General features: G+C 35.9%; 1 protein-coding gene across 2 annotated transcripts; it reads right to left on the reverse strand.

The window, feature by feature from the left end:
* Window positions 1-921: 921 nt before the first annotated feature.
* On the reverse strand, window positions 922-23,758 carry tubg1 (tubulin, gamma 1). 2 transcript variants are annotated; one of them, NM_200908.2, is made up of 11 exons: window positions 23,592-23,758; window positions 22,924-23,036; window positions 18,908-19,075; window positions 18,429-18,497; window positions 17,063-17,142; window positions 15,597-15,723; window positions 9,529-9,615; window positions 6,672-6,821; window positions 4,388-4,540; window positions 4,149-4,310; window positions 922-2,124 (listed from the first exon to the last, which is right to left on the reverse strand). In NM_200908.2, the coding sequence occupies exons 1-11, from the start codon at window positions 23,638-23,640 to the stop codon at window positions 1,927-1,929; spliced, it is 1,356 nt and encodes a 451-aa protein (NP_957202.1). In that variant the 5' UTR covers window positions 23,641-23,758; the 3' UTR covers window positions 922-1,926. The 2 variants fall into 2 exon arrangements, with proteins under 2 accessions (NP_957202.1, NP_001307444.1); NM_001320515.1 differs by lacking the exons at window positions 922-2,124; window positions 4,149-4,310; window positions 4,388-4,540 and adding an exon at window positions 8,211-8,299 and having other exon boundaries at window positions 6,017-6,821.
* Between the last annotated feature and the right edge of the window lie 931 nt (window positions 23,759-24,689).

Consider the following 24,689-nt stretch of genomic DNA (forward strand, 5'->3'; position numbering starts at 1 on the left):
CTTTTCAATGGGCATCTTTATTGTAGAACTTTGCTTTAATCGAAACTACAATTTAAAAATTATTTACAACTGGCCAAAGTGGCTAGTGGATGTGGTTGTCTAACCCGCCACAGCTGAAATCTACCCGCATTTGGCAGATGTTAATGTCAAGCCCTGTCCAAAACTGAAACATTTTTCATATGCCGAATAAAAATCTATGAAATCTAGTTAATTCAGCAGGTTGGCGCTTATAGAAATAATGGCTTTGCCTTGGTTACTTCAGTATGAAATCCTGTTAGATTTGACATCCTGCTGCTTTGTTTAAACTGCACAGCATCCTAATATTGGCCGATTTAATTTAGGCAGACTTGCATACAACCATGCATTGCATAATCAAAAATGATATCAAATATAATACCTTGCAAAATAGCATTTCAGACTTTTTAATCCTTTAAAGGGCCTTAAAGTTCTCCACATTGATTTATCAACTTTTAATACATTTTAAGACCCTGCGGACACCGATTTATAAGAAAAAAAAATGTAACAGTTATTGTTGTCCAGAATCAGTCATATTTGCTTCAAAAAGCTGATATAACTATTATCTTATTAGTATCATTTTAGTAACCAGGCTTTGCATAAGGTTAATCTGAAAATGACAGTTATCACACCTGTTTAAAGTTTTTTTTCTCCTTTTGAATATTAAATGCTGAAAACTAGCATCCATTAAGCTAAAAAGTTCCAAAAGTCCACAAAATATCATTTACTTTCAACAAAAAGAAACTCCATAAATGTTTAAAACCATTTGAGTGAGAAAATGTTCATTTTTGAGTGAACTTTAAATCAAAAATATTAGCAACTTTAACATGAGCATAAATGCTTTTTTTAAAGGAAATAAAGTTCATACAGAATAATAACCCCCCTCAAAAAATCAAGGAAATGTTCTTGTACAAAAACATTTATTCAGTAAATGCATCAAATCCGACAGCAAACTATATACAGAGTATAACCTTAATAATAACAATGTGGCAACTGAAGAGAGAGAGAGACAAAACAGAGGGAAAGTCATCTGGCACGTGAAGGTTCAGCTTCTGGAGCAGAAGTAGATGAAGGCGATGTGTTGGGACTGTGCTGTATGACTGAGTCTGCCAGACGTTGAGGTACTGTAACATCATTGATTCTATAGACTAGAGAAAAAACATCACCGATTGGATGGCTTGAGGTACAGCATAACACTTGACTTCACTGATCGCCTCTCAAAACTCTTAAGATAACCTTCTAGAAAAATCCATGACTACGAGACCAAGAGAAAAAGCGGCTTCAATCGCACAATCATAGTCTTATCCCCTGAAAGCCAGCGCCTTTTGTCTAAAAGCATGCAAGTGTGAATGTGAGGGAGTTTGACGGAGCATTCAGAAGTCTGATCTTTTCTAAGAGGCTTAATCTTTCACACTCCCTCCTACGGTTACATTCATTCTGAGACCACCCAGTCTTATCGGTGCAGACGTCCAGTGTGTGTGTGTGTGTGTGTGTGTGGTCAGAGAAGTTTGTGCACAGGCCACCTTGACGTCGATTGATGTAGATTTCGTGCTGAAGAGTGCAAAGTGCAGTACAAAAATAGATTAAGACGGAGCCATAAATTCTCTGATCAAAAGAAACGCAGGAAATCCATGAGAGAGAGAGAGAGAGAGAGAGAGAGAAACTGAGACAAAAGTGAAAGTTATAGCTCAGGATAGAGGCACCAGGTCATGAAGAACTCTTCTATAGTCTTGTAAATATGACAAATCACTTGTTTATACACATACACACGAGTGAGGCTCTGGAGGTACAGTGTGACTGATGAGCCATGAAAGATTTAGATCAGAGCCTTTTTTCCACTACTGTTATTCTGTTCTACTGGAGTTGGTGTGCATATTTTACAGGATGAGTTTCGGAGTTGTGAAAGAGGTTTCACTGCTCTTGTGTGCCCCAGGAGATGTAGTCGGGACGTGTGGCGGCGCTGTACTCGTCCACCAGCTGCTGAACCACTTCTCGAGAGTTATCCAGCTCATCAAAGTTGTCCTTGAATATGTCCTCCTTCCTGAACTGCTCGAGGAAGGCCTCCCTCTTCCTCAGCTTATCATACTGACGACACGTGCGCTCAAACAACTGACAGACACAGACAGGACAACTACAGATTAGAGAGTGACCACTTGTTTTTAGAGCAACTGGACTCATTAAAAATGTTGATGACATAGAGTTGTCTGGAGCAGTGTTTCTCAACCACGTTCCTGGAGGTCTGCACATTTTCCATGTCTCCTTAACCAAACACACTTGATTCAGATCATCAGCTCATTAGCAGAGACTGAAAGAGCATCAAACAAAACAAGCATCCAAAACAAGCAGTGTTGGTGCTCCTCCAGGAGCGTGGTTGAGAAACACTGCTCTAGAAGGACCAGAAATGCTTCTATTTTGCGACAGAAACTTTTAGGCCTGGATATAAAGTTTAAAAATTATGTTGACTACATCCGAAATCACCTACTACTTGAGTATGTATTACATTTGTATTAAAGATTACTACATGACCGCTCGAAAAGCACATACTGTATAGTATGAATGCGAGTAGTATAAATGTAATTCAGACATGCTATATCCTTTATTTGTTATGATCATGTAACCTACCCACGTCAGATGCATCGATTCACTCCCATTACGAATTCATAGCAACGTAGCTTACATTGGATGCACACTTCAGAATCTCGCTGAAAGTAGTAAGTCATTTGGTTTAGGGCCAGTTTTGAATACTATAAATTCGGACATACTTCTCGACTCGAATGCGGTTTTTAACGTACTAAATAGTATGGAAGTATGCGATTTCGGACGCAGCCTTTATTTTCTAGTGTTCCATAATCATGGATGCTATGGTGGGTAGTGTTGGGGGTTCTGTGTGAATTATGGGTTTATAATTTGATAATAGTATCCCACACATACACCACCATAAACACAATGATGGCAGCTGTTAGAGGAGAACAGTTTTGTAAACATCTGCCAAATAACCTTGTCCAGCTTGTTACACGAGTGATCGTGCAGATGCGGATATATCTGTACTAGTTTTGCTACTCGACCCTTCAGTTTATCCCTGTTGCTGTTGTTCTCCTGTCTGGCCTCCATGGATACGAGATGCAAATCAATCACTCATCAAAGAAGGCAGAGTTTCAGAACACGCCCGCTGATTGTGTAATCGCCATGGACCAATGGTAGACTACCTCAGTTCAAAACTCAAAACTAACTTTGTTTTGGCTGGATTTTGTTCGAAATGACACTATTTCAGTTATTTCTTCAATTTAGCTTGAAGTAAATAAGGCTCTTAACATATTTTCCAGAACCATTGTTACTTTGGCATCAGTGATTGTTTTTTTTTCTTTTCCTTTTCCTTTTCCTTTGATTGAGCAATGGTGACTTCTGTAAGATCATGCAAAGTGATGATACTAAAAATTACATTTTATCTTTACAGAAATAAATGCCATTTTAATAAATATTCAAATAAAAAAAGTATTTTTAATTGCTTATTTTACAATTATCTTAATATAATATCAGGGTTTTTAATATTTACGACTTTTTAAGACCCTTTTAAGATCATTAAGTATTACATTTTAGACATGCAGGTCTAAACACTAATGATTATTTCTAATGGCCTGGTTGGGCCAATAAAATTTTTTTGCTTGCCACACACACACAAAAAAAATGTAGTTATTTCTTAGGAACATACTTTAATGTGTCAAGAAAACAAGAAAACGGATAAATGTAAAGGGATAAATTGCTTTGTTATTTTTACAAGGAGCTGCATAATAGTTTTAAGTTTTCCTTCCCTGATTTTATTAAGATGGAATGTTGGTGATTGGATGGATGTCGGCCTGATTGGGTAGCTTTACTTAGAAGAAAATTAAGACCCGTTTAAAATTATTTAAGACATAGAACACAATATTTCAGTGAATTTAAGGCATAAAATTTAGTTTTTGAAATGAAAGACATTTTAAGAATGTTTAAGACCCCCCCCACATACTTTTATTTTTGGCTTCCCAGTAGATATGACAACATGTCGAATAAAAGTGCAAATTACTTTTTAACAGTAATACTGATAATAAAGAACTATAATATACAGCAGAGATGGCTAAATGAAATAAATTTCTTACTGAAGAGATGCTGGTGTGATTGGCCATCATAAGTCCACTGACGCGGTGAGCTGAGGGCAGGTAGGGAGATCTGCGGGACAGTGCAACCTGGATACTAGCAGGACCCCATGGGATGAAATTAGCCAACTTCCTCTCCCTGATTCTCTGGAGACTCTTATGGACCTGCAAGGGCCACATATAAACATTAGGATAGGCGAATATGATTTAGAATGGCTTGCTTGTAACAGATATTCTCAGACCTGTGTGGGGTCCACCTCTCCCTGGATGATGTTGAGGATGGCGATGTAGCAGTGGTTGGTCTGACGGTCTCGGCCTGTGGACACCATGACATTTTTAGGCTGCAGGAGCCTCCTCATCACATCCAGAACTGTAGTCTTCCTCACGCTTGCCACCTGAAAAGAGACCATATTATTTAAAGTGTGTTCATTTATGAGAATAATATCAAAAACAAGCTGGTGGATGCCATAATTTCAGAAAGAGAGACATATAGGACTAGTTGCGGGTACATTTCAGGCATTTCACATTTAACTTTCATTTGGAATAACATAACAAATGTGTAGTCTAGAGTAAACTGAACACTTGACTCTATTACTAATTGATTTTTTTTTTTCAAATATATTTTTATTGAACATTTTTAGTGCAATAACATGTCAGAAAATTACATTGGGTGGAAAGAAAGTATCTGTCAAACATGTAATTTGAGTTCTGACCCCCACATGAAAAATAAAAATAAAAATAGTATTAGATAAAATTAAATTGTAATAAAATAAACAAATAATAATAACACTTATAATAATAAAAATAATAAAGACATAAAAAAATACAATCTTATATTGCAAAAAGGCGTATTACATTTCTTTTGTCCAGGCTGAGTCTAACAGACAAGATTTTAGTCTTAAAGACTTAGAGGTTCCTAAATAATCAAAGAAAGGATCCCAGGTCTGATAAAATAGAAAAGGTTTGTTCTTCATAGCTGTGGAGAAAGCCTTAAGTGGGATTATGCTGCAGACTGCAAGCAGCAGCCAGCAAGCAGGTGGTTCTTCATTAATCCACTTTACAAGGATACATTTCCGAGCAAAATAAATCAAAATATGTAGTAGGTCTCCGTTCCGAAAATTATAAGGTATACTCATCATTGAGGCCCAGTAAGCAGGTCTTTACTCCCAGTCGAAATGTACATTTTAAGATGGCGTCGAGCTGTAGTCTAATCAAGTCCACTAATTGTTGTTTAAATTGTTGTTAAACTGAACCCTAACCTTAACTTAAACCATTAACATAGTTGAGGACAACAGAGTTGACATTTTCCACCATTTTGTGCTTTAGCTTAAGATGCAATTGCAAACCTCAAACCAGACACCATATGGCATGTGCAAAACTGAATTTTATGCATTTTCATCCTAATATTGTTTTTAAAATATTAAATATCTTAAAAACGATGTTGACAAATAATGAATCTAATATTGATGTATCCTAAATATTATTTTTTTTATAAATGAGGCAACAATTGTGACTTTTTTCAATGCCTTACAGAGTTTCCCACCCAAGAAAGTGATAGCACTTGGAACAAGTCATGTGCTTTTTGCAAAGATTTTTATGCCTTTTAATAACCAATGTTAAAACGATGTAACAGCTGGTTAGAACATATGGACAGACATAAAATTTGTTTTCAATAACTGAAATTACAGATAACATCAAAGATGTTTTATGTAAATATTTACCTTAAAAAAAAAATGAAAATTAGGCAAATGAATTATTTTATGACAATCAAAGCTGGATTCAGGAGGCAGAGTCAAAAATGGATTTAGAGGGAGTCTTTAAGTAAAGTATTTTAAGCAAAACTTTGATACATTTGGTGTAATTATTCAAAATGGGTTTATTAAAATTAATTAAAAAAAAATTTAATTGTACAAAAAAATTCTAGAATCACCCATAGACAAATAAAAAAGAACAGTCAGAAAGAGGCCGGCAAATAAATTGAAAGAACAACATGCAAACACATGAACAGGTAAATGCACAGAAGTACATAATAGGAAATAACAGAAATGGAGGAATTTGTTCCCCAAACATTGCACACCCTAAGTATTTACACAGTATTTAGCCAAGAAAGAGACATATATAAAACAATAACAGAATTTTGTTTCTTTAATGGCAAAGGGAGCATTCCCAAATTAACATTACAATCTTTTTTTTAACAAGCTTTACCATATTTTGTTAAAAACAATTGTATGTTTTAGTCTTTTTTCAGTCAATATATAGTCCATCTGCCATTTAAGCTATAAAAGGCAGATAAACAGATCTACAGAATGACAGATGGCTCATTAGATGGCTAATAAAAATGGTTATACCTATTGTTAACTTGCTACAAGTTAACACAACGAATCAACAGTGAACTGAATGCAACTGATGATGAGCTTTTCAATCATTCACTCAAAAGTTTTACAGCAGAGAGCAGATCACTAGACTTCAGAAAAGAGCTACGCTTTGCAAAGAATCTTTATGTAAATTACCACTTGAAGAACTTACAGACTGATCGGTGGTCAGCGGTGTGTATCCAGTCATGAGGAAGTGGAGGCGAGGAGTGGGGATGAGGGATGCAATCAGTCCAATCAGGTCATTGTTCATGTATCCAGGGTAACGGAGGGTTGTTGTGCTTGCTGACATTATGGTGGACACCTGTTAAGAGAGAAAAACACAGTTGTCTTTTAACAGTCTGGACCTATAATACCTCCAAACACGTTCTGTCACCTTCCATTCCTGGTTTCACATTCTCACCACAATCACAATTACCAGCTGAAGTATGAAGAAGCAACAATATCGTGGCCGTACGTAAAACTTTTTGCACAAAACACTGGTGGTTTTCCAAGCTGAAGCAGGCACCCTCTTTCGGATGACACGTGAAACCGAGGTCTTGACTCTTTGTGCTCATTAAAAATCCCATGGCACTTCTTGTAAAAAGTAGGGGTGTAACCCAAGTTCCCTCCATTGGCCATTACCCATCATGGCCTCCTAATCATCCCCATCTACAGAATTGGCTCCATCACTGTCTCTCAATAGCCGGTGTGTGGTGAGCTCACTGGCCCCTCATGATTGTGAAGCGCTTTGGATGTATGGCCATACTCTATAAATGTGCTATATACACATTAGTTACATTACTTAAAATAATAATGCGTAATATTATTTACCCGCTGCATCAACTTTTTTTTAAATTTGAGATTCTAATTGTCTAATCTGATTTAATGATTTATGCTAAGCTAAGCTAAAAGTGCTCCCGCCAGACAAGGAGATCGGCTGACTGGATTCAAAAATAGTAAAACTCAACTGTGTAAATTGAGACTATTCATTCATTTTCCTTCAGCTTAGTCCCTTTATTGATCAGGGGTCAAAAGCTGAATGAACCGTCAACTTATCCAGAATATGTTTCACACAACGGATGCCCTTCCAGCTGCAACCCAGTAATGGAAAACATTCATCCACACTCCTTCACTACGGCCAATATGGTTTATTCAGTTCACCTGTACCACATTTCTTTGGACAGTGAAGGAAATCCATGTCAACACTAGGAAACCAGCAACCTTCTTGCTGTGTGGCGGCAGTGCTAACCATTGAGCCACTGTGTCCATCCAAATTGAGAAAGGTGAGAGTTCATTTAGTTTTACTAGAGACCCTTTGCAAATTTGGTAAAGACCACTGTGGATCTGTGTACCACTAGATGAGAAACACTGGTCTAGATAGACAAGTGTCACAAAAAAAGAGTTCAAAGTTCCAATATTTTATTTATTTATTATTTTTTTTAAATAAATTGTCGTCTAAATTATTTGGGTGTGCTGATGGTACTCTTGTTTGTAAAAGAAGCTGCTATTTAAGTATACAATAGCCTGGACTGGAGAAACCGGTTTTCTATTAGCACTCTGGTCACAAATCTTGCCATTATATGACCCATTTCATATGACTATAAGACAGTGATGGATGAGTCGACGAAAGTGAACTATTCACCTTGAAGCAGGGTGCTGTATGGGTGTATAAGAGAAAACACAGCACAAGATGTCACTGGTTATTTATTACCTCGTCATTAGAATGTGACACGACGGCATGTCACGCTGCCGATTACAGCTTTCAGAAGCGGCGACTCCCCATGTTTCATCCTCCTGAAACTGACAGGCGGCACTATTTCCAATTTACACGGCATATAATACAATACAGCTGTGATAGACCACCCGAATGCCTTTTTAATGTTAATGTTTTGTGGTTCAGCTTATTTAGTTTCTTGACATTTCTGTGTTTATTGTAAAATCTTCCTCTTGTTTGTCTCAGTGCCAAACAAACTCTTGGCAGGCAACAATTTTGGTTTGGTTTTCTGATTGTTTGAAGTGTGAAATGCATGTCGTGTCAGCGCCCAACTGTTACTAATATATGAGGAGTGACTCCATACTGTCCCTACATGAACCACACCAGGACAGTCCCTCTGCTGCAGGGTAGGGCTTTAAAATGAAAAGGACTTGCTTTTGGTTGGAAGCCTCAAGACTGATGAATAGGGCCTTGTATTTCACTCATTACAATGTACGTAAATGGTGTGACGTTGGAGAATGTATATTAATGCTTGGTATCTGTGTCAGTGAGTTTAAGAGCTCTCCATTTATGCTTAGTGCATTAAAGTAGCCTATAAAATGCTTTAAACACAGGGCTGTACTGTCATATATTAGATACTGTTGCAGATATTATCTGCTAATGTCTCATGTCTTAGTATCTTATTTTAATGACAAGCAACCTTTTTGTTTTTGGAATGAATATTCTTAATGTAATTAGATGCTATGATTTCAGAGAAGATACTGGAATCAAACATTTTTATGGTTTTATGAATTTGGATATTATTTTAGAAGTGTTTCAGAACTACAGAAGACAAATAAAGATATTTTAGATGACATCAGAGAGGGATATCAGGTCTTTCATACTTCATAGACAGCAATGGTGCAGACATTCAAAGTCCAGAAAAGGAACGGGGGCCCGCCCAAGTAAAGTCTATGTGTGGAAAGCACAGTGTTGTTGTTTATGGATGAGAGAGCTCTCTGATTTCATCTAAAATATCTTAATCTGTGTTACAAATATAGTCTCAGGAGAGTGAAAAGATATGAGGGTGAAATAACCCTGTATTGATTCCGCACTTATTTGGAATAAATTATTATTACAAGATTGGTTACATATATGAACAAAGGAGAGTTGCCATATGTTTACCAAATTCAGATCTTTTCATGTCTATTTGGTAAAACACTTTTTATAATTGCTCAAACTGTGGGCTACTAATCACAGCTGCAAGAATGGATTTTTGTATTACCTTCTTTAATGCTCATGGTCTCCTGAAAGAGAGATGTGTTTTAAAACTCACCAGTTGGTTGATCTGAGAGAATGAAGGGTTTTGAATGTGCAGTCGGTCTGTGGCGATTCGGTTCAAAGCCGTGTTGTCCAGCACAACCTGAAAGAAACATTGAAAGATAAAGATCACTTTTAATCAGGATTGTGCACTGCAAAAATGCTTTACTTACCTAGTGGTTTTGTCTTGTTTCTGACTATCTAAATATTCTTAAATCAAGAAGCATTTTCTAGACCATCAAAACTTGTCTTGATTTAAGAAATAATATGACAGACTTAAGTGTTTTTTTTTCTGAAAACAAGCAAAATAATCTGCCAGGTAAGAAATCTAGTTTTAAATCGAAAACAATATTTTTCTTACCCCATTGGCAGATTTTTTTGCTTGTTTTAAGAAAAAACTAACTCAATTCGGCCACATTATTTTTAAAAACATGACAATATTTTTTACTCGTCTAGAAAATGCTTCTTGATTTAAGACTTTGTAGATATTTGGACTAGAAACAAGACAAAACCTCTACGCAACACATTTTTTGCAGTGTGAATCTGAGGTCTTCTTACATCCCTAACATTGTACTGGAAATATTATGGATATATTATGCATTTGTTTTAAATAATAAACTATTAGGTGTTCAACAGTTGGTATATATATATTTTAAATAATCCCAGTCTTTTCTGCTACTTGATTAGAACTAAGATAAACTAAAATGAGAGAATCTTGCAGAACCGCTCAACTGGTAGAGCATGACAGACTGAAATCTAAATAGAGTAATTTTATCTAGAATTGCCATCTACAGTCACACTATGAAGCAATATTGTCAATATTTATCTTTCACCGCAGTATTTAATATCAATATTTATTTTTATAAAGTCATCTGAAAACAGTGTGAACAGTGTGTAATGCTATTTGAATACAAAATTATATAATTATACTATAATAATAGTAATAACACCTTGATAGTGATATCATGACTAATGCAAAAAAAAAAAAAAACAGCCTTAAAGTCCCCTTACTCTTTAAGTATCAAGCTATTTAAAGGGCCATAAAACCCCCTCTTTCGGTTCAAGTCTACCTCAGAATTTTTCAAAAATGCCTTCAGAGTATATACAGAGCTTCTTAAGTTGAATTTAATACATTGTTACTACCTTTTTTAATACCTTAAAAAAAAAAATGACTGCCAGCACAACTTAGAGCTGCAACTGCAGTGGCATAAATGAAATATCTTTCCAAATAGAATATCATGATACAGATAACATATACATTTAAGTAAAGCAGAGGGATTAATCAAGATGTCACAATAGGCCTTTGTCCATAGTTTTTAATCCATTGTCATATATGAGCTCTGGTGTGTTGACATTGTGGCTCTGTTATCAAGCTACCACACACCACTTCACATGATATCGCTCAGGTCCTACTCTCAACATATAAATAAATCCACCCACATTTTAGAACAAAGGCCTGCACTTAACACAAATTAAAAATGTGTCTAAAACAATTGGTCTCGAAAATGTAATACCTCGTCAGATGACGTTTATTACTTTTTAATACTTTTTTAAAGCTCTTAATTTTGGCTAATTTCATTTACTACCTTTTACAACCCCGCGGACACCCTGGCTTCAGAGGGATGAGTGGGCATGGCCGGCAGAGCAGGGGAGTAGACAACTGTTGTCAGTTGGCTCACAAATTCAGACACAAACCGTGAAGAGACCCATGATTTTATAGCTTCAAAGTTATAATGCAAAGAAATAAACAGTAATTTAATGCTCTGCAACACATGTTATTGATAATTTCATATACACATAACCACAATTTGTTATATCATTATAAAGATAACCATGTAAACAACATAAATGAGCAAAACTTCTCTCCTCCTGAATCCCCGGGTCTGAATGCAGACACAGTGGATAGCAGTGCAGCAGGTCTTTTGCCCTATCTATTTCAACCATTACCTTTGTCGGTAATCTAGAGGATTTTAAAAATAGGTGAACACAGCAGCATGGATATAGGCAATGTATCTGAATGGTAACAATATCAACTGATAAACGACAAAGTTTAACAAAAAAATGCTTGCTGCAATGCAACAGCTTTGCTGTATTGGCCCTGACAGCATCGTCGGGAAAAAACATGCAACAAACCCCCGTGGATCGTGGAAAAAAGCACATAACGTTACGACCCTTCATGAACTGCTACTGCTTGCCATGAGTGGATGCAGTCTCACCCCATCATTGGGTCTCACAGTTTGGCAGGTTTGCCTCATCTTCTAAAAGCACATACTGCCATAAATAATTAGGAAGCAGGGCAAGAAAACTCCGCTATGAATAGTAATGAGAAACTGACGCGTCATCACTTTACTAGCAGATGCGTGCTATGGATGAAATAAGCTGATAAAAGCTCAAGATTCTCATGTTTTTCCTACAATTAAAGCTGACGATGTTAATTTTGTTTTAATTCATGCTCAACACACACAAATCCATAAAAAAAATTTAAAAGTACACCAGTGTGTCTTGAACTTTTAAAGAGACAGTTCACCCAAAAATGGAAATTCTGACATAATTTTCCCACTCTCAGGTGTTTTTTTTTCTTTTTTAAAATTTTGGATGAACTAGCTCTTTAACTAAATGTGTTTGTGGACAATAAAGCTAATTAATGATTTAGTGATTCCTAAATAAAGGCATTTGCTTTTGTTTTAAAATTATAAACATGTTAAATGGACAAATAATTTGATTACATTTTTTCCCAATGTTGCATGACTCAAATATATACACAAAATTTGCCACCGAAAAGGAAATATCTAAACATTTTAAAGTCTGAACATGGTGAAAGACTTCCAAAGAAGTGACATAAATTAATCATTAAAAAATATCTTCATTTCTATTTTGAAGATTTTTCATTTCTATTTCTTATGAACTTGAAAATAATGACAATTTTAATTTTTGACAAACTCCTCTTAATAATGCCTTAAATAATCTTTATTAATAATGCTTGAGACCTGAAGTTAATCTGTATTCTCACCAAGAAAGATAATATAATCCACCTCTATTAACCTCCTCATCTTTTGAGCTGACTCTCTAATCTGACTCTATTATATAAGGCAGAGATGAGAATAAAGCTAGCTGACAGTTTCAAGAAACAAAATATGCATCTTAACCTTTACTAATGGCATTTCCTCCACTGAAGCCCAATCTATTCTGAAGTGCACATGAAGATTGGTTGGAGACAGGGACAATGAAGTATTTCTTCAGCTACACTGATCAAAGCCATCAGTCGCTCTAAAAGCTCAAATAAGGATATGCAAACACATTCTTAAACACCTTTATACAATACATAATAACTGACTCCTCAGAGTCAATAGGATGTGTTTGTTAAATAATGATCTCCTCAATCATGTGCAGATGGTTATCAGTCAGAAAATATACCAGTAAATGTTGACACATCTATAAATTTTTGCATTCTAGATGTACAGAGGTGTCAGAGCGCTGTATGGCTTATAATAAAATGTAATCTGGGACCAAGCTACTGTTAACCAGGAGGACATGGAAAGAGAGAAGTGGATAATCACATAAGGCTGTCCATCTTTCCCCCATCCACTGCTATTTGTAGAATGAAAGCAGAAAAGGAAGAAAGAAGGTCTGTTTGAGGAGGTGGATTGTGTAACTGTGAGGAAATGTGCTGTTAGGGTAGCAGGCTGTGTATGAGAAGGGCTCTGTTTCAAATAGAAACACATTCATTTAGGGCTGCACGATACTGATGACACATTGCCATGCTTTGTTTTTTTTTTTCTGCAATGCATTTTATTACAGTCTATATTTGAGATTGTGGTGATTTATTTATTTATTTATTTTTTGGGGAATTGCATCTACACAAAAATAAATTTAAGGGGTGGTCCAGAGTGTATTTTTAGGGCTTAGTTGTGTTTATAAGATGCAAAGCAATGTGTGCTCATGCTTCATTTGTAAAAAATCTGGTTATTTTTTCATGTATCTTACTTTGATTATATACAGCTTTTCTGCTAACATGAAAACAAATGTCATATTTCTTAGCCCCTCCTAAAGCCTGCCCTCAAGAGGCTCTGATTGGACAGCTAACATAATGTGCTGTGATTCGCTGATCGGCTCCACATCACTAGAAAAAACGTCACGCACCTACAAGCACACGCTTTGCCTCTGCTGTGTAAATACTGTCAGTCAGAGTAGCGTATCAGTTTGGGCCTGAATCAGAAAATGAAGAGCACACAGCTGAATGTCATGCCTGCTCTCTAAAATAAAATCTGTAACCTGAAGCATTTGTGATCTCACTAGCCCGGATGTATTTTTTGTAGTCCCCACAAACTTTGTTTGCCATAGGCTTCAAGCTAACTCTGTAAAAGCCAATGTCTCCCTCTGCATTGAACTTTGAGCATATTACATTAAGAGATGTTGTTTATGTCCACACAGCTATATTATACATGACCTAAAGTTTAAATTATGATATCGTAGTGAACCACCCCTTTAAACAAATTACAACCATAGATAAAAACAAAAGATGCAAATAAACTAAAACAGTGCTTTATGGTTTTCTGGGGAGACAAAATACAGAAGTTTGTAGAACAGAAATTTAATAAATGGATGTAAAATAACGTATGTGTCGAATGTAAACAAAGACTATTGTGTACAGCATGATTACATATAAAATTCACTTTAATGTGTGATATGGGCGACACAGCGGGTAGTGCTGTCGCCTCACAGCAAGAAGGTCACTGATTCGAGCCTCGGCTGGGTCAGTTATCGTTTCTGTGTGGGGTTTGCATGTTCTCCCTGCATTCGCGTGGGTTTCCTCCAGGTGCTCCGGTTTCCCCCAACAGGCCAAAAACATGCAGTACAAGTGAATTGGGTAGGCTAAAATTGTCCGTAGTGTATGAGTGCGAATAAGTGTGCATGGATGTTTCACAGAGAAGGGCATCCACTGCGTAAAACAAATGCTGGATAAGTTGGCAGATGATTCCGCTGTAGAAACCCCAGATTAATAAAGGGACTAAGCCAAAAAGAAAATGAATGAATAAATGAATGAATGAATGTGTGATATGACTAAAAAGTGGTCCTAAACGAATATTTTCTCAATTTAAACAAGTAGTGGCATGAACCTGGAAACAGTAATCCATACATCACAACTAAACAAGCAGATGACATTCTAGACTCATGTTCTAAAGTTTTTGAAATCTAGTACATGGTTAAACTTTGCAATGACTCCACAATTCACACGTGTTCTGAACTGCAGTGCTGTTATAATCCATACTCAACACTGCAGATCCTGGAATGTGACTATTGCAGGTACACACATTGGGATGTTGATGAAACAATGTGATTCAAGATCCACAACTCTGTGTCAACTGAGTGTCTATGTGGATGCTTTTGTGACATAAAACACCACACACTTGTATAATGACATGGGTATGACATATAAATTACAAGGAGAAGATGACAGAAGCCTGATTTATACTTCTTCATTGAGTGATTGCTGTATCGCACGACACAAGCTTCGCATGTAGCTGATGACATTGTGAGCACTTATACTTTTGCATTCTGTCTGTGCTGCTCTGCAATCGCACTTCTGAAATGCTAGTAGCAGTAGAGTTTCTATGGTACACTGTGTTGAGTTTCTTTGCTAATGTTTTGGCCGGGAATGTGTGCAATGCTACTATCAATCTCATTCATTCAAGGAAAGAATTGACAGGAAATAGCAAATGTTTAGTGAATGCACTGGCCTGGCTCCATATTGTTGTGAAGTGTAGATAAATTGTTTTGAGAGGCACATGTCAGGGACCGTGCCAGGGTGCACCAAAGGGTGCAAAGGCTACTGTGACCTACAGGGTGGACTCGAAGTAGAAATTAGCCCTATAAATCTCCTTTAAAGTGAGATGGTAAATACAATTACAAGTACAATTTGTACAGAAATGTCCCCACAATTCGCAAAAACAAACCTGTGTCTTTGTATGTATGTGTGTCAGTGTGTAACACCTCACACCAAATTCTAGGCCAGCTGAAAAGGTTATCAGAGTCTCTCTCTCCTTGTCTGTGTGTGCGAGTGTGTGCGGTTGTCCATTCACTCACCACACAGTCTGCATTCTGGGTCAGTCTCTTTAGCGTCAGAAGAGAATTATATGGCTGTACGACAACATCACTCATCTCATCCTGGTTAGGAAAGACCGAATAGGTCTGAACCAGTTTTTTAGGATACCTAAAAAAGACAGCAGAACGGTTGAATGTTTAAGGCTCAAGAACACGCGCCCAGCTGAATGCCGCTGGTGCCCTTGAGGTTGCACACGCAATGGTATTAAACGCACCCCTAAAGAGAGGTAATTACACCCGCTGATGGCTGCTGCCTGCCTCTCCCTTTAATTACACTGACTGCCACCCAAACGCTTCATGACTGCTAGTCTAGACTAACAACGTAAAGGGTGTGGATCTACGTTTCAGGAGAGGTAGACAGGCAGAGTAGGGGGATTCAAAGTATTTTTATGAGTCTCGTATGACTTGCTGGGTTTCCATCACCGTGCATTAACACAGATTTTGAAGTATTGCATGAGAAACCAGTAACAGAAAATTTCTAATAAAAATTGTGAAAAAGAGATTAGGCGAATAACACAATTACAGAATATAGTCTGATATGGTGAACATTAAACAATGTGACTAAGCAGCGGTTTCCATCATGCCAGCATTGTTTAATTGTGGTTACCAGGTTACCAATACTATAGAGAGCCGTTCTAACAACTTGATGGAAACACATTTAATTCAGTGTTTCTCAACCATGTTCCAGGAGAACCACCAGCTCTGCACATTTTCCATATCTCCTTAACCAAACACACCCGATTCAGATCCTCAGCAATTCAGAGACTGAAAGACCTGTAATGGGTGTGACCAAGGAGACATCCAAAACAAGCAGTGTTGGTGGTCCTCCAGGAACACAATAACAATAATATTAACAATAATTAATTACATTTTTATAGCACTTTTCTAGACACTCAAAGCACTTTACACAATGGGGAAAATCTCATCCATCACCAGTGTGCAGCATCCACCTGGATGACGTGACGGCAGCCATATTGCACCAGACCACACACCAGCTGATTGGTGGAGAGGAGACAGAGTGATAAAGCCAATTATGATATGAGGATGGTTAGGAGGCCATGATGGACAGAGGCCAGTGGGCAAATTTGGCCAGAATGCCGGGGTTAAACCCATACTCTTTTTCAAAGAACATCCAGGGATTTTTAACGACCACAGAAAGTCAGGACCTCGGTTTAACGTCTCATCCAAAAGACGGAGCTTACTGAGCTACCTAGCTTTCCCATGTGGTCTTCAATCCAGGTACTGACCGGGCGCAGCCCTACTTAGCTTCAGTGGGAGACCATGTGAGAGTTGCATAGAGCTAGCTGCCGGCAGTGTTTCTCAACATGGTTGAGGAACACTGATTAAATTCACATTTGTTTTTTTGTTTTTTTTATTTATTAAAATGTTTGAAAAGATTCACTTGACATTATGATGGAAACATGGCAAGTGACGTGTGTTTTTCGCACCTGTCATTCAGTCGTTCAAGTAGGTAAGATCCCAGACCTGATCCTGTGCCTCCGGCAATAGAGTGGCAAAGCACAAACCCCTAAAAACAAAAACAGAATATTTAACATGCACAAATACTAAGGTGGATATAGTGCTGCTAACTATAGACTGGATTCTAAGTAAACTACTTTGTACTTTGGTATTAAATATATATTATGTCAGTCCACAAAAAGTGAATACTGCATTTACCCGAACAAAACAGATTTTTAGGGGAAATATACAATAGCATAAAAATACAATAATAATAAAATAAAAAACAAAAAACAAATAAATCATGTTTTTCAGTAAAATATTAAATAAAAACATTAATAATAATAAGAAAAAAATGTTTTCTGACCAGAAAATTGTGATATAATGTTTTCTACACGACCATGTGGCTTGGATAATGATGCTGAAAATTCAGCTTAGACATTAATACAATTGTTTGAATCATTTTAACACAAACATTTAAATAAAAAAATACATTTTATTACACAAATGATATTTTAAAATAACATAGCTTTTTCAGTATTTTAAACCCAAACACTGAGAGGTTGAATAATTGAACTGAACCTTTTATCACTTGAAATACATTGTTCCAAACAGTACAATTTGTAGGAATATCCTCTATGGGTAATAGAAGATGGTATTTTGAATTCTTTATATTTTTGTTTTTAATAAATTCTGATTAATTCACTCATCTTTTGGTAGTTAGTTTGATATGCCACATGCACGGCACGCATACGTGCTTGCAGTTAACTTCCCGTTAACATCATTCTCCAAACCACTCTCCAACCTTCACTTACAACTTACACATGTGCATGCACACACCAGTAATTGTGGGTAAAAAAGTGAACAACACAAATTACACAGTGAGGGCCGAGTCTGTTGTTTTAATGGGAGGAACATCTGTATCTTGTAAATTAAGAGTGCAAAATAAGGTATAAAATAGCAACCTTGTATAACCATCTATAGATTTTTACATGCACATAATATATAGGATCTACATTTGTAGACCTTTTGCATGCATGTCAGCAACCTAAAGAAAGAAGGAAAAAACGGAAGTACGTCAAATGGTATGTCACTACCATCTGGAGATCATCAAAAAGTGTTTAACTTTGTTTAAAAACTTAATCTGTTTAAAAAAAAAACGGAAATTCTTAGAAAGTCAGAGGAAAGAGAATTAATGAATGACACAGGATGCAAAGACCAACCCAATCATAATACACATACATACCTTCAACATTTACTTTAAGCTACTTCTTTGGCATTAGCTTCTAAACTAAATTTAATATGGCATGCTAAACCATTTGCACGCAATAGAGGTCCAGTCAATGAGACTCATACCTCCAGACTGTCACTGCCATCTGCCTCTCGGTCGATAATGTCAAAGATGTCCTCGTGGATTTTCTCTCCCTATAATGAAAAAGCATTTCATCTTTATTAAGCATCATTTAATTATAAGACACAATACAAAGTTGTCAAAAATGAAACAATGAGTTTAACGTTTTAGCATGACTTTGAAGTACTGGGTGATTCACATAACACTGGCAAAAAATGACACCTATACAACGACACCTATGACAATCATATTCTTCATCTAACGTTTTAATTTAATTAATAAAATGTACATTTGTTTAATCAAAATTGAGATTTTAAATATCTGCACTAATTCTATAATCAGAATTAGTATCTGATTATAAATACAACTATTGCACTCAAGAGTTGGAAACTGCAAAAACGTGATTAAGAAATCATAAGTTATAGAACTTAAAATGTAACTATTTTAAGCTAAAATAAAGGGGAAAAAAGATCACTGAGGGCACCTGAGAGAAGCCACTGGCCCAGTTGTTTCCAGCTCCTCCGCCGTGCTCAGACAGGTAGATGTTCTCCGGGTTGTACAGGTTGGCATAAGGGGAGTTCAGGATGGTGTGGATGACTCTGGGCTCCAGGTCAAGCAGCACAGCACGAGGAATATAGTGCTCATCATCTGCCTGAAGGGGGCGAAACAGAGGAGAACACTTTACATTAGTGCTTCTGGTCCCACTTTATATTAAGTGGCCTTAACTAATTTGTAATCATACTGAAATTAGTAATTCGTTACAATGTACTTATTATGTAAATACATGTACTTAACGCTGATTACATGACAAGTGATGTGTAGGTTAGACTGACAATTGGCTGATATTTGCAATTTTGTAGTTATCTGCATCCAGCAAGCTTATAAATGTCAGAAGCAGATATATTTACTTTCATTGGCCACACACACATTAGCAAATCTACCATAAGAGGTTTAATTATTAACTTGTAACTTAATTATTAATGCATTGCTCAATTATTTAGTTCTATTTTAGTAAATATTATGTAAAACAAAATCTAAAATTTATTGCAACATCTCTTATTCATAAGAATGCTGTTAAATTCAGTCTCATTACATAGAAATACATGCAATATCTTTGAAAACAATAAGACTTCAGTCCAGTTTCTGTAAAATAACTAGTTTTAGTCTTCAATTGCAGGTTTTTCAAACAGATAAAAAGGAAACTAGGACTTGTGTCATTTATTTCAAGTAAATTTTTCATCAGATCGTGAAAAAGCCTGTACAAAATGTAATGGAGAAGAGTGGAGGGCCTATAACAATAACACACACAGGAATATAGCTCCACCTGGTGGTAGATTATGTGATTAGAAGATTGTGAAGAGGGGTTTTGGGGTCTGTATCAAAATAAAAGTACATAAATTATTCTATAAACACTAATGATATTAAATAGTCCACTTTACATTTCGACATAACTAAGACTCTGACTTGTGTTCACAAAACGTTACTAGATTTTTATGGGTTGTATTGTTTTGATTTTGGTAGGACAGTGAAAAAGTATAAATATTTAATCACGTGAATGTACAGCTTGGTGCTGTATAGATGGTGCTGTATGCTAGTTTTTAGAGTCATGCAAATTGACTAATGTTTTGGGATTCATGTAAAAATAAATAAGTTTCCTCGACTGATTTACTGCTGTGGCGCATCGTTAAAGTGTAGTCTAAACAAACGACTCCTGTGAACTTAATTGTGTCATGAAGTGAATCATGCAGCCATCCATGTTGCTAGATATTGTCATTATTTATAAGCATCAGGTCGTATGACTTATTTTTACCTACTTATATTACTTTTAATTTTTTTCTTTAAGTATTTCATATTCTAGTTGTTAAAAACAATGTTTTTACTTATTTTAGTGGGGGACAGCTTAATCAATTTAACCGTTTACGCTTAAACAATTAGTTTTGTTTTTCATAGCAATATTAGGCAAAACTGTATCAAAACTGACAGGCAGAAATAAAATAAAAAAAGAGCGAAGAAAGGATTTAGGATGTTTATTGCAGTGATGATACCATATATTCGGTAAGATAGTTGCAATGATCATCCTGCTATGTATATGAAACTGTGTTAAACACCATCAAAATATAAAGTTTTTTTCACATCACGTCATTAATGACACGCCAAATTCAGATGGAGGGCAGGAAGTCATTCTTCTACAAAGAAATCGCTATCAGAATCAATCAATCAATCAATCAATCTATCAATCTTTTTATTTATATATATATATATATATATATATATATATATATATATATATATATATATATATATATATATATATATATATATATATATATGTGTGTCTTCAGCACTCTTCAGCACTTATAAGGAGATTCACGTCATTCTCAGCCAGTGACGTCGCGTTTTAAACATTCCATCTGCATTCTAATAAAGCTCAACAGTCCTCTCTCAATTTTGTCAGTTTTCTCCATGTTGCTGTTTGTACTTGACCAAGGCGAGTTCAATACTGACAATACGAGTGGAGCCATGCCAATCTTTGTGAAGCTTCACTCTGCCCATCTGTGCTCTAGTTCTTCGTGGTTTGCATATGTAAAGTAAACACAATATTGCAAAGAATATTATGTGTTTCTTGCTCAAATTGTGCCACCAAGCAACAATGCGGGTAATCCGGCACAGTGCTCCCTAGGGCGAGGTGGCTCATGCATGCTTTGACAAGGTGCTATGCGGGTCTCTGCAGTAGTGCAACCTGCTTCCAGGGTTATGGTGGGTGGGACTTTATTCTATTTTAAACTTTAGTTTACTGTAGTAACTGTATGCCTGTTTGTTGGAGTGTGTGTGTGTTTGTTAGCAGTGTTACTGAACAAACAAGACTCATTTTAACTGCGTGCTGCACTGCAGTCAAGCCAGTAGCGCTTCAGAACAACACAGTCAAGACCACCACGATTTATTATAATAGATTCAGATAATTTTGCATGTCAAACAAACAAAAATACACTCTAAACACCTGAATTGTTTTTTTTTATTTGTCCTAGTCCTGCTATGAATGTGTTCCCGGTCTGTTAATAATTAACAAATGCCACAAATGTGCACTTATCCTAGCTATCTAAATCAGGCTTGACTTATCGGCTCGTTCCCATTCTGGATCAACAAACGTGGAATAGACTAAGCCAGGACGACCCGATTAAGCTAGGTCAAACTGCGCTTTTACTGTTATCCTGGCTTTCTTGATTTTACTTTTGTGCAATGCCCCACTGGTGGAAAAAACAGAAATCAAAACAATGGCCAGGATATATGCTGTTTCGTTCAGTTTAGTACATTTACAGTGGAATTTATCCTAAAATACATAAACATTTATTAAACCTATATGCAAATCATGTAACGTTAAAGCATTTGTCTATCATCCCTCACACACCAAATTTTAATAAAAAATCTAAAAAAAAAAAATTAACAAATTGAAGCATGAAATAAAACTATACATTTTATTTGTTGTCATTAATATAATACAACAAAAACACAGCTGACACATTTTTTATTATTAAAGATGTAGATCTCATGATTTTTAAGATGTGGCAATGGCAATGCAAACAAACTTATGCTCTTCTCGGACTGAAGCATATTTTTTATAGAAAATGTTGATAAAATAAAGTTGAGAATCGTCACATAAAGGTACTGAATTACTGTCATATTTTACAAAAATTCTGATTAAAAAATATATATATGATTATTGATTAGGCCTATATAAATCTTTCTTATTGTTTCTTGAGGTAAGTAAACAACAAAGTTGTTGAAGCAGAATTATGTACAGCATTCATTGAATCCACAAGAAAACATGCAAACAGGCTTGATTCAGTGTTGCATAATTTTCATGTAAAACCATAAATCATTTTCTAGATCTGCCCCTGCTGTGAACACACTTGAAATTTGTTTAAAACTTTATTTTAATTAGATTTGTTTACAGTTGTTTGCTTGGTAAAGCATATAGCTCCATCTGCTGTTAAAAAGCTAAGCTCTGGATTGATTTGAGAAAGAATAGCAATGCATTTTGAAAATCACAGTATCAATTTCTCTAAACAAAAAGAAATGCAGAGCCCCCGTGTGAGACAAAATATAACTAATTGTATAATATTACAAACAAACAGGTGAACAAACGAGAACTGACCAAAATTTTTTTTTTTAAATGCACACTTATATGGCTCAGGGGTGCATTGACCCTAAACAGTCTATTTTTAGAGCACAAGTTACTATGGTTACACCATGAAAGAAAGTAACCTTTGTTTCTGGAAGCGAAAGTTGAAGCTATCTGCTTACAGACGTTTAAATATACCCAAGTATAGCTTCATCACCTGCTTTCTGGAATGCCACTTTTTTGTTTGACCACTTTAAAACATGTTGCCGGATGTCTAACTAAACTTAATTATTTAGGTCACTGAATAAAATGTAGTCCTAAAGCAGTAGGCTTGGTATGATGCGATTATGGTAGATAATTGGCATTCTGTATTTGAGTACCTGATAGAAGAAGACATCTTTCCGGTCAGTGCCTTCAGTGGCAAACTCCTCTACGATGCCCTCTGGACTGATGCCATGCTCAGCACACAACTGCTTCCAAAACTCAAAACCAACTGCAGAGAAAGACAATGAGGACTACATTTATTCAAGTACTCTATTGCATGATGTTTAAAAAACACTTCTCAAAGACAAAGCTACTGGGAAATGCTATATGTAACGTTGTTGAATAATAGCAACATAACGGCTGTTACTGTTTACAGCTTCTATGATGGATGTAGTCCGTCTCCACCTATAAATAAATACAACTCTATTCCCGCTTTCTAAAACGGCCAATGTGACTAAATTGACTAATGTTAATTAACGTTACTACAAAGCAAGCATAACGTTAACTTACCACGTTTAGTTTTATTGATTAGGAAACACAAACAAAGAACAGACAGTAGTGTTAAATGGAAAATAATGAAAGTACTTGGCTTCCTGCAGCTGAAAAAATACTGTAAACAATCAAACCATCTTCTGATCTTATTTACGTTGCTTATTTATGGTGTCGTTTTAAAGCTGTGCAGTGTGATAACGTTAGCTGGATAACGTTAGCTAGCTAACGTACACTGTTTATGTAAAGATGGCTCTTGTTGGCAAACAAAGCCTAATAAAGGAAAATGGCTCACTCTGGTTCCCGCACTGTCCGAGCTGCAGGGTGATGATTTCTCGAGGCATCCCGTCCTGCTGTTATTTCAGCTGTACGATCAGTAAATGTGAGAGACGTTCTGCTGTCAGTCAACCACTATGCGTGTTCCCGCTCCAACAGCAACGGCCTATCGGACGCCCACTGCGCATGCGCAAACTCCGGCAACTTTACAAATTTAAAGCCACTCTGTAATCTAACTAGATCAATCTTTGTAAGGATGGAACAAAATACGTTTTTATGGAAAACAGCAAATATGTAAAAGAAAAAAGACATAAACGTAGAGGGCACTACCGACGTATTTCAAGACGTATGTATGCGTTTATATTGAACAACATCAAAGCTGCGCGTCAGTTACGCAGAATTTTGCAAGCATAGAATTTCTGGTCAGGTTTAAAATGCAGTTTATTTATAACATTTCTCCGGGCAACTTTTTTTTTAACCTCCTAAGATACTTACAATGGGGATATACATATAATTATTATTTTTATTTATATATTTAAATAACTATAAATTTTGTAAATTGTAAAGAAATTATTAAACTTTTTTGTAAGAATTTAAAAGGAATGTGTCTTTTTCTCTATCTATGTAGTAATATAAGACGCATAAGCAGTTTTATTAAATTAAAATATGTATTTTAGATCTTATTCTTAGTTACTGTCTTATAAATGAGATTGTAAACTGCATTCTGTACTATGAAAAAAAATAGTCCTAAAACTTTTAGAATTATAGTTTTTTACTGCAACTGAAATTAAATCTCTCCTGAAGAATGAATGTTGACTTTTAAAATAAAAAAATATTTATATATTCCTTTTTAAAATACATAAAATATTTATCTAATTCGCCTATCCCCCAATTTACAAGCATACACAGTCTAGTAATATCCATCTACGATACATCTGTTTTATTTATTATAAAAACTAACATCAAACTGTAATGCATAAACAAGTTTAATAAGCGAATAAAGCATGGAAGGAGATAATCTGTAAGTGTTGTCTGAACGATATGTGAAGTAAGAGCCTTTACTTCAGTGGTGGGTGTTGGTTGTTGTTTAGCAGCTCTGCCTGTAATCCTGGTCTGC

This window comes from Danio rerio, chromosome 3, assembly GCF_049306965.1.
Source record: "Danio rerio strain Tuebingen ecotype United States chromosome 3, GRCz12tu, whole genome shotgun sequence".
Classification (NCBI taxonomy): Eukaryota; Metazoa; Chordata; class Actinopteri; order Cypriniformes; family Danionidae; genus Danio; species Danio rerio.